Source organism: Salvia miltiorrhiza, chromosome 1 (genome assembly GCF_028751815.1).
Source record: "Salvia miltiorrhiza cultivar Shanhuang (shh) chromosome 1, IMPLAD_Smil_shh, whole genome shotgun sequence".
NCBI lineage: Eukaryota > Viridiplantae > Streptophyta > Magnoliopsida > Lamiales > Lamiaceae > Salvia > Salvia miltiorrhiza.
Window position 1 is genome coordinate 376,720 of NC_080387.1, and position 8,243 is coordinate 384,962.

The following is an 8,243-nucleotide window of genomic DNA, read 5'->3' on the forward strand; positions in this document are numbered from 1 at the left end:
ATTTGGATAACATATCCTTGAATCTTTATCTATTTGATTCATATTGTTGCTCCCGATGTAGCACAATCAATATTCCATGAAGGATATTACATACTCTTCAAGAGCAATCCATATTATATGCTTTTGAAAATTAGACCTTGAAGGTCAAACGGCCCTAAAGGCCGAATGGTTGTACTCTTTTTCCCTTACTAAGTTTTTTCCTACGAGGTTTTCTTAGTTAAGGTTTTTAACGAGGCAACTAGTGTAATATATGAGTAAATATATATATCTTGTACTCTTTTCCTCTACCGAATTTTTCCCATAGGGTTTTTGCGGAGAGGTTTTTAACAAGGCATGAATATATATACATTAATATCATATGAAATCTTGTGATATTTGTCTTGGAAAATAAATACACATATTATTCTTCAAAAGAAGAAGTATTTCCTTGAGTTGACATTAGATGAGAATAATGTTAACACAATATCAGGTGCATCCAACATCATTGAAGGCTCCGGAAGAGCTTGTATCATTTTGCCAAATGATACTAAATTAGATATTGAAAATGCCCTGCACTTTAGTAAGTAACTTACTAAGTTTCAAGGATATCCGAAATAATGGATACCACATCGAGACAATTATGTGAAAGGTAGAAATGAATATCTTTGCATAAATTCTTTTGTTTCAGGCTATAAGCTGACAAAAGAAAAATTAGCAACACTACCTTCTGGAATGTATTACACATTCATAAAAGCAATTGAGACAAACCATTTCATGAACGTAAAGTTCAATGATACAAAAAGCTTTAAGCTTTGGCATGATAGGTTTGGACATCCTGGAGCGACTATGATGCGCCGAATAATCAATAATTCATATGGGCACAACATAAAGAATCAAAAGGTTCTTTCTACAAATGAATTCTCATGTGATGCTTGTGCGCAAGGCAAGTTAGTTATTAGACCTTCATATACGAAGGTTAATACTGAATCTCCATCTTTCCTAGAAAGAATTCAAGGACACATTTGTGGACCTATACATCCACCTTGCGAACCTTTTCGATACTTTATGGTATTGATTGATGCTTCTTCTAGATGGTCACATGTATGCTTGTTTTCTACTAGATATGCAGCATTTGCTAGACTACTTGCTCAAATCATAAAATTAAGAGCTCAATTCCCAGACAATTCAATTAAAAGAATTCGTCTTGATAATGCTGGTGAGTTTACATCTCAAGCATTTGATAACTATTGTATGGCTATTGGAATTGAGATTGAACATCCAGTAGCTCATGTCCATACTCAAAATGGTTTAGCGGAATCATTTATTAAACGTCTTCAAATTAGTGCTAAACCATTACTTATGAAATCAAAACTACCAACTACTGTTTGGGGTCATGCCATATTACATGCTGCAACATTAGTTCGACTAAGTCCATCAACAAATCATGAATACTCCCCAATGCAAATTATCTTTGACCGAGAACCTGATGTTTCTCACTTACGAACTTTTGGTTGCGCGGTTCAAGTCCCAATTGCAACCCCCACAACGAACAAAAATGGGTCCCCAACGAAGACTTGGGATATATGTTGGATTTGATTCACCATCGATTATAAGGTATCTAGAACCTTTAACAGGTGATTTATTTACTGCACGTTTTGCAGATTGTCATTTTGATGAAATGACATTTCCAACATTAGGAGGAATAAATCTACATCCAGAAAAGCACAAGGAAATCTCTTGGAATGAGAAACACTTATCACATTTTGATTCTAGAACAAATCAATGTGAACAAGAAATTGAAAAAAAAAATCATTCATTTGCAAAATATTGCAAATCAAATTCCTGATGCTTTTGTAGATACAAGAAAAGTGACACAATCTCACATACATGCTGCAAATACTCCAGCTAAAATTGATGTCCCTGAAGGACAAATAGCTTTGGCAGCAAATGAGTCCAAAATTCGTCAAAAACGTGGTCGACCAGTTGGTTCCAAAGATTCTATGCCTAGAAAAAGAAAGGGGCAAGATGGAAACCAAACAATGACGAAAACGACTAATCAATCAAATGAAAGTGATGTAATTCCTGAAGAATTACAAGTATCTGAAAATCATGAGATCTCAATAAATTATTTACATCAGATACTAGAGAGAGAAAATATCATTGTTGATGATATATTTGCCTTTCATATAGCTCTTCATGTTTTAAATGAGGATCCTCAACTAAAGTCTGTTGCAGAATGCAAACATAAACTTGATTGGCCAAAGTGGAAAGAAGCTATAGAAAGGGAATTAAATTCCTGTGATAACCGGAAAGTATTTGGGCCTATAGCCTTAACTCCGGAATCTAAAATCTCTGTTGGATATAGATGGATTTTTGTTAGAAAGAGAAACGAGAAAAATGAAGTTACGAGATATAGAGCAAGACTCGTAGCACAAGATTTCTCACAAAAACCAGGAATTGATTATGAGGAAACATACTCTCCAGTAATGGACGCTATTACTTTTAGATTTTTGATTAGTCTGGCTGTGTCACAAAGGCTTGATATGCGCCTTATGGATGTAGTGACTGCTTATCTATATGGGTCATTAGATAATGACATATTTATGAAAATTCCCGAAGGATTTAAAATGCCTGAAGGATTGCAGTCAAAACCCAAAAGCATGTATTCAATTAAACTGCAAAAATCGTTGTATAGGTTGAAACAGTCTGGTCGTATGTGGTACAATAGACTGGGCGAGTATCTTTTGAAAGAAGGATACAAGAATGATGATATCTGCCCTTATGTTTTCATTAAGAAAATCGAAAGTGGATTTGCAATCATAGCAGTTTATGTTGATGATTTAAATTTAATTGGGACTCCTGAAGAGCTCAATAAAACTGCTGAATATTTGCAGAAAGAATTTGAGATTAAAAATTTGGGAAAGACGAAGTTTTGTCTTGGTTTGCAAATGGAACGTATCCGTGGAGGAACGTTTATCCATCAATCCACATATACAGAAAATGTATTAAAACGCTTCTATATGGATAATGCACATCAATTAGCATCACCAATGGTCGTTAGATCTCTTGATACTAAGAAAGATCCATTTCGACCAATTGAAGAGGGTGAAACGATACTTGGTCCTGAAGTACCATATCTAAGTGCAATTGGAGCATTGACTTATCTGGCTAATAATACTAGACCAGATATAGCTTTTTCTGTTAATCTTCTAGCAAGATTTAGCTCTGCACCCACTTTGAGACATTGGAATGGTGTTAAGCACATTCTACGTTATCTAAAGGGTACCATTGACCTTGGATTATATTATCAAGAAAATTCTGATAATACTCTAGTGGGGTATTCGGATGCAGGATTTTTATCCGATCCACATGAAGCTAAGTCACAAACTGGATATATTTTCACATGTGGTGGAACTGCTATATCATGGAAGTCTGTGAAACAAACCTTGACTGCAACATCCTCAAATCATTCTGAAATCATTGCAATCCATGAAACAAGTCGAGAATGTGTATGGTTGAGAAATGTGACGAGTCATATCCAAGAGTCGTGCGGGTTAGCTTCATCAAAGGCCAAACCAACTGTTTTATATGAAGACAATGCTGATTGCATCGCGCAACTCAAGGAAGGATACATCAAAGGAGATAGGACGAAGCATATTTTTCCAAAGCTCTTCTACACACACGACCTTCAAAAGGGTTACGATATCGACGTGCAACAAATTCGCTCAAGTGAAAATCTGGCGGACTTATTCACCAAGGCATTACCAACATCGACATTCAGAAAGTTGGTACACGAGATCGGCATACGTCGACTCAAAGATATTCAATGATCTCAAGTTCAGGGGAAGCAGTTGTACTCTTTTTCCTTCGACTAGGTTTTGTCCCTTTGGGTTTTCCTAGCAAGGTTTTAATGAGGCAACATTTTTTAGGGATTGGTCAATCAAGGGGAAGTGTTGTAAATATATCTTCTAGATATATCTTATGTGTGTTGACCAAGAAACCTAGAGGGAGAATAACACTTGACATCTTCAAGCCATCGGAGTTGACTGTCCTCCGTTCACACCGGACGTGTGTGAACGTTCACACCGGACGTGTGTGAACGTTCACACCGGACGTTCACACTTGGTTTAACACCTATAAATATGGGTGTGTTGTGAACTTCATAATAACGATATTTGTATTCTCTACTATATTCTTTCGCTTCTCTCTAGTTTATAACATTTTTAACCTTTTCTTTTATCTCATTTTTTAAAATATTTTTTTTTATCATTTCTCATTCTTTATTTTTTACTTTAATAAAAAATAATATTAGAGTAATATCACTTTTTGATCCATTGTTTGAGCAATTTTTCAAAAAAATCTCAACCTAAGGCTATAATTACAAAACAATAAATATCGTTTCATTTTTTGTCTTGTTTGTGGCCCTTGAAAGATAAAAATAATCTGACGATTGATAATTGACGCGTTCCTGACGAATGGTCATGTTGTCAATACACGTATAGAATAAAAAAAATCCACATAATTAAAGACGCACTCAGAAAATCATCACGATAGACCAGTTGAAACAAATACACGCACAAATGACTACCACCAGATAAAACCCTAAACCTAGCGGTTACCTGACAACTAAGTAAAATGAGAGTCATGGGACATCCTTCCTTTAGAAATCAGAATAACTATGGCTGCAACGGACAATCTAACAAAATTCTAACCCCAGCCATCTTCCCGAAAGGCCCATTGCATATATATTCAAATTCATTATCAAGTAAGGCATCCACAATCACTCGTATCGACTTTTGTACTTGCATACATTCTCTCACTCTCGTATTCCCCTCGTTCTCTCGTACCGCTCTCAATGCTCTAGGGTTCGACCGTTCGACTAGCCCAAATGCCTGTCATCTCTCATTTCACAGCGCTCCGTAACTCTAACTCCGTTCATCGGGACATCCCAACTTTTGAAGAACCATTTATTATTATTTCTTTGTTGTTGCTCACTGCTTGCTCCCGTTGTACGCACCTGTTATTTCTATCAATCCACCAACTTGAGTGGGGGCATGAATTCGGGGAGGGTCGAGCACCCTACTCGCAAATTGCGGGTACTCGACCCGCAAAATTCCTCAAATATGCTACTCTCACTGTCTCGCGTAGCCTACGCCGATACCCGAATACCCGCAACGAGTATCCGCAGCGAGTACTCGGCTACCTTCACTTATTTGAATCCATGCAGATTGAGGGAGTTTCTACCCGCAAAATGAGAGTACTCGCGCATTTTTAATTATGAAAACACGATATAGTTATAGAAATTAAATTAGATTTAATTTGAAAAAATAAAATGATTATATAAAACTTGTAATGAAATATAAATAAATAAATAAATAAATTGGTATGCAAGTACTTGAAACCTGTTATTTTTTGCTAGTAAATACATGCAGCGCCCACATTATGAATTAAGAGGGTATCGAGTCGAGTGAAGATATACCCGGTACCTTCTACCCGAATTTACACTCCTAAACTTGAGTACTAGAGGCCTTTCCATCAACACCGTCATCGGTATTCTTCGGAGGTTCTAACGTTGTTTGTGGTTTCAGATTACTAACGCCCGTCAGTTCAGACAAGATTGACGTACACTACTTTCATAATTGTTGAATTCATCCTCAACAACTCATGAAAATTCCAAGCCCGTGAATATTAGACCTAATATAAGAAAAATTTTATTGCTCATAAAATAGCTAGATTGGCTATTCACCATAAATTTAGAATGAACCTTCATTTGTATAGCGAAGCTATTAATAATATAATTACCTCTTTCCATCCAAAAAAAAAAAAAAAACCCTTTTTTCTTGCAATTCGGAAGGGTAATATATAAACATATATACACGTATACCATAAATGCTGAATCAATAAAGTTTGAATGCATGATGAGTATTGAAGAATACATTCTTAATTAGCTAGATTCATCATTCATGTTAAATAAATAAGCAGTACGTACGTAATTATTGCAAAAAGAAGTCAAATCCAAGAGGAGGAGTTGAATATTTTTTGGAGAGAATTAGAGATGCAACAATCTTATTGGCTGCTTCGGTATAATGAATTCCATCCCAGCTTATGTGTGGATCCCCCTTTTCACACACACTGTAGCCACTAACCACCAGACATCGAATCTTAGGATCGTAGTTGTAAGGCGGCCCGCCATGTCCGCAACACGCCATTAGTGCTTTCTTCAAACCTACTCATCATTTACAAATTAATATTAAATTAATTAAACATGAAAGACTATTTACTTTTTTAGATTAGCCTATAATTTTAATCATTTTAGCTTTGCTCAATCATATGATCATGAAAAGTAAACATCCCCTCTCACCATAAGACGAAGAATTTGCAACAAGACTGTGCTTGATGGAGTAGACATCAACATAGACAATGGTGGAATGCTTCATCTGGATACGTAGTTGTTGACAGAGATGGTTTAAGTTGGAGTTGAAGAGTCTTGCAGCTTCATTTAAAATGCTAATGCAGCCCAACTCATCAACTTGTGTGATGTTTGGCCTTCGTATCCCTAGTTGTTGGGGTAGACAACCTAATGGTCCCGTGTTATGCACCCAAAAATTCCTTCCACCGAGTTTGTATATGGCCTAGAGAGAGAGAGAGAGGGAATGAAACACCCTTAATAAGATAAGATCTAATTAAACGTTGAATGAGTGAATGTCCTAACCCACATAGCATCCTTTATTCCAGAAATGAAAGAAGGGATGTTCTCAACAACTTGATCGTAGGGAAGGGGATTAAATGTAAGTGCAATGGTCAAATCATTCTGCCCAATGTCGAATATGTAGATTGCATTCTTGAAATCCTTCTTGTCCAACACATCTTTTCGACCTGATTCATAAATCATAGTAGCTATTAAAATTAGGGTTTATTCCGTCTACATACAACTACTTTTATTAATTAAATTCTAGCTTTGCGCAGGAACTAAAAACATTGTTTTTAAATACATTAATTTTCAATTGCTCTGATTTTTCACGCGATTGTTAATCACCCCTAAATTAACATTGAAGTAAATTCTTGAAATGTCTACATGATTTAAACGACTGATGTAAACGAGGTAATTAAGATGTTTGTACCATGTACTTCAACTAGTTATGAAGGCATTAACTCGCCACTTTAGTTAGTTACGAAAATGTTAATTTGTTAGAAATTGGCAATCATATAAAAAATTAAAACAATTAAACATTTGTGTAATTAAAATCAGAATTTTAAGGTCACGTGCGAAGTTAATGAAAATTCATCTATTTAAGTGCAATTAAACCTTAAAATAAATATACACTAGAGGGGCATTTGATTTGGTAGATGGGATAGATAATTAGATTGATAGGATTGGATGAGTGATTAAATAATCCACCTAAGTATGAGGTGATAAATAATCGCTCATTTGAATGATTAGATGCGGGGAGAATGATCAATTACAGGTCAAAGCACGATTATTTGATCAATCATGTTTTATCACTTAAACCAAACGCCTAGGAGAGTAGTGGAGCGTACCTTTAGAGCGAAGATGGAGAGAGCGATTGTGAAAGAGAGAGAATTGATTGATTTGAACGCCTAAATTGAAAAGAGCATTTGGGGGGAGAATGGATGATCCACTCACCGCGAAATTCACTCCCTTTGAGACTGAGACATCGGGTTCTAGTGGGTTTAGGTAAGCTTTTAGATAACTTGTGTGCACATTCTCACCTTTAATTTGAAACAAAACAAATTAAATGATAATTATAATTAGAATTAGAATTATAATGAGAATAGAAAGAGAGGATTAGGTACATAGAAAATCGAGGATTAGGCGACCATCAGAGAGTCGACCCGTGGGCTGATGGAAGAAGGCGCGGCCGTAAGGGTATCCGAAGTTGAACCCATTTGCGGCAGCAAATCCGCCCGTGTCGGAGTTTGAGTCGCCGAAATTGAAAATCACGGCTTCTTCAGATGCAACCAAAGGAATAAGACACAACCTTAACATAAGGGAGAAAACACATCTCTTGTAGTTGTAATAACAACCCATGTCTTGATGTTGTTAGGCATCACCATGGATCAGATGAATATTGACTTTGTTATATATATATGCAGCCACTATACTATCTCTATATAAAAATGGCATGGGCGAATTAATAAAATATGGAGTACCATGGAATGCTAATGCTGCAGTTTTTCAAGCATCAGATCTGGATCTAAATCTAAATTACAATTGACTTCAGATACATGTGACAAGTTGTAAC

General features: G+C 36.0%; 1 protein-coding gene across 2 annotated transcripts; it reads right to left on the minus strand.

Annotated features, from left to right (window-relative positions):
• Positions 1–5,839: 5,839 nt before the first annotated feature.
• On the minus strand, positions 5,840–8,165 carry LOC131007167 (GDSL esterase/lipase LIP-4-like). Of its 2 annotated transcripts, none has more exons than XM_057934333.1 (5): positions 7,819–8,165; positions 7,519–7,710; positions 6,692–6,855; positions 6,341–6,611; positions 5,840–6,205 (listed from the first exon to the last, which is right to left on the minus strand). In XM_057934333.1, the coding sequence occupies exons 1-5, from the start codon at positions 8,027–8,029 to the stop codon at positions 5,973–5,975; spliced, it is 1,071 nt and encodes a 356-aa protein (XP_057790316.1). In that variant the 5' UTR covers positions 8,030–8,165; the 3' UTR covers positions 5,840–5,972. The 2 variants fall into 2 exon arrangements, with proteins under 2 accessions (XP_057790316.1, XP_057790315.1); XM_057934332.1 differs by having other exon boundaries at positions 7,795–8,154.
• Between the last annotated feature and the right edge of the window lie 78 nt (positions 8,166–8,243).

What these genes read in the sequence shown, in the direction of transcription:
- LOC131007167 (XM_057934332.1), bottom strand. Translation starts at nt 8,029, where the DNA reads ATGGGTTGTTATTACAACTACAAGAGATGTGTTTTCTCCCTTATGTTA. An exon ending in TCTCCATCTTCGCTCTAAAG is followed by an intron (nt 6,856 to 7,518) that starts GTACGCTCCACT and finishes TTTATGAATCAG; the next exon opens with GTCGAAAAGATGTGTTGGAC. An exon ending in GAATAAAGGATGCTATGTGG is followed by an intron (nt 6,612 to 6,691) that starts GTTAGGACATTC and finishes CTCTCTCTCTAG; the next exon opens with GCCATATACAAACTCGGTGG.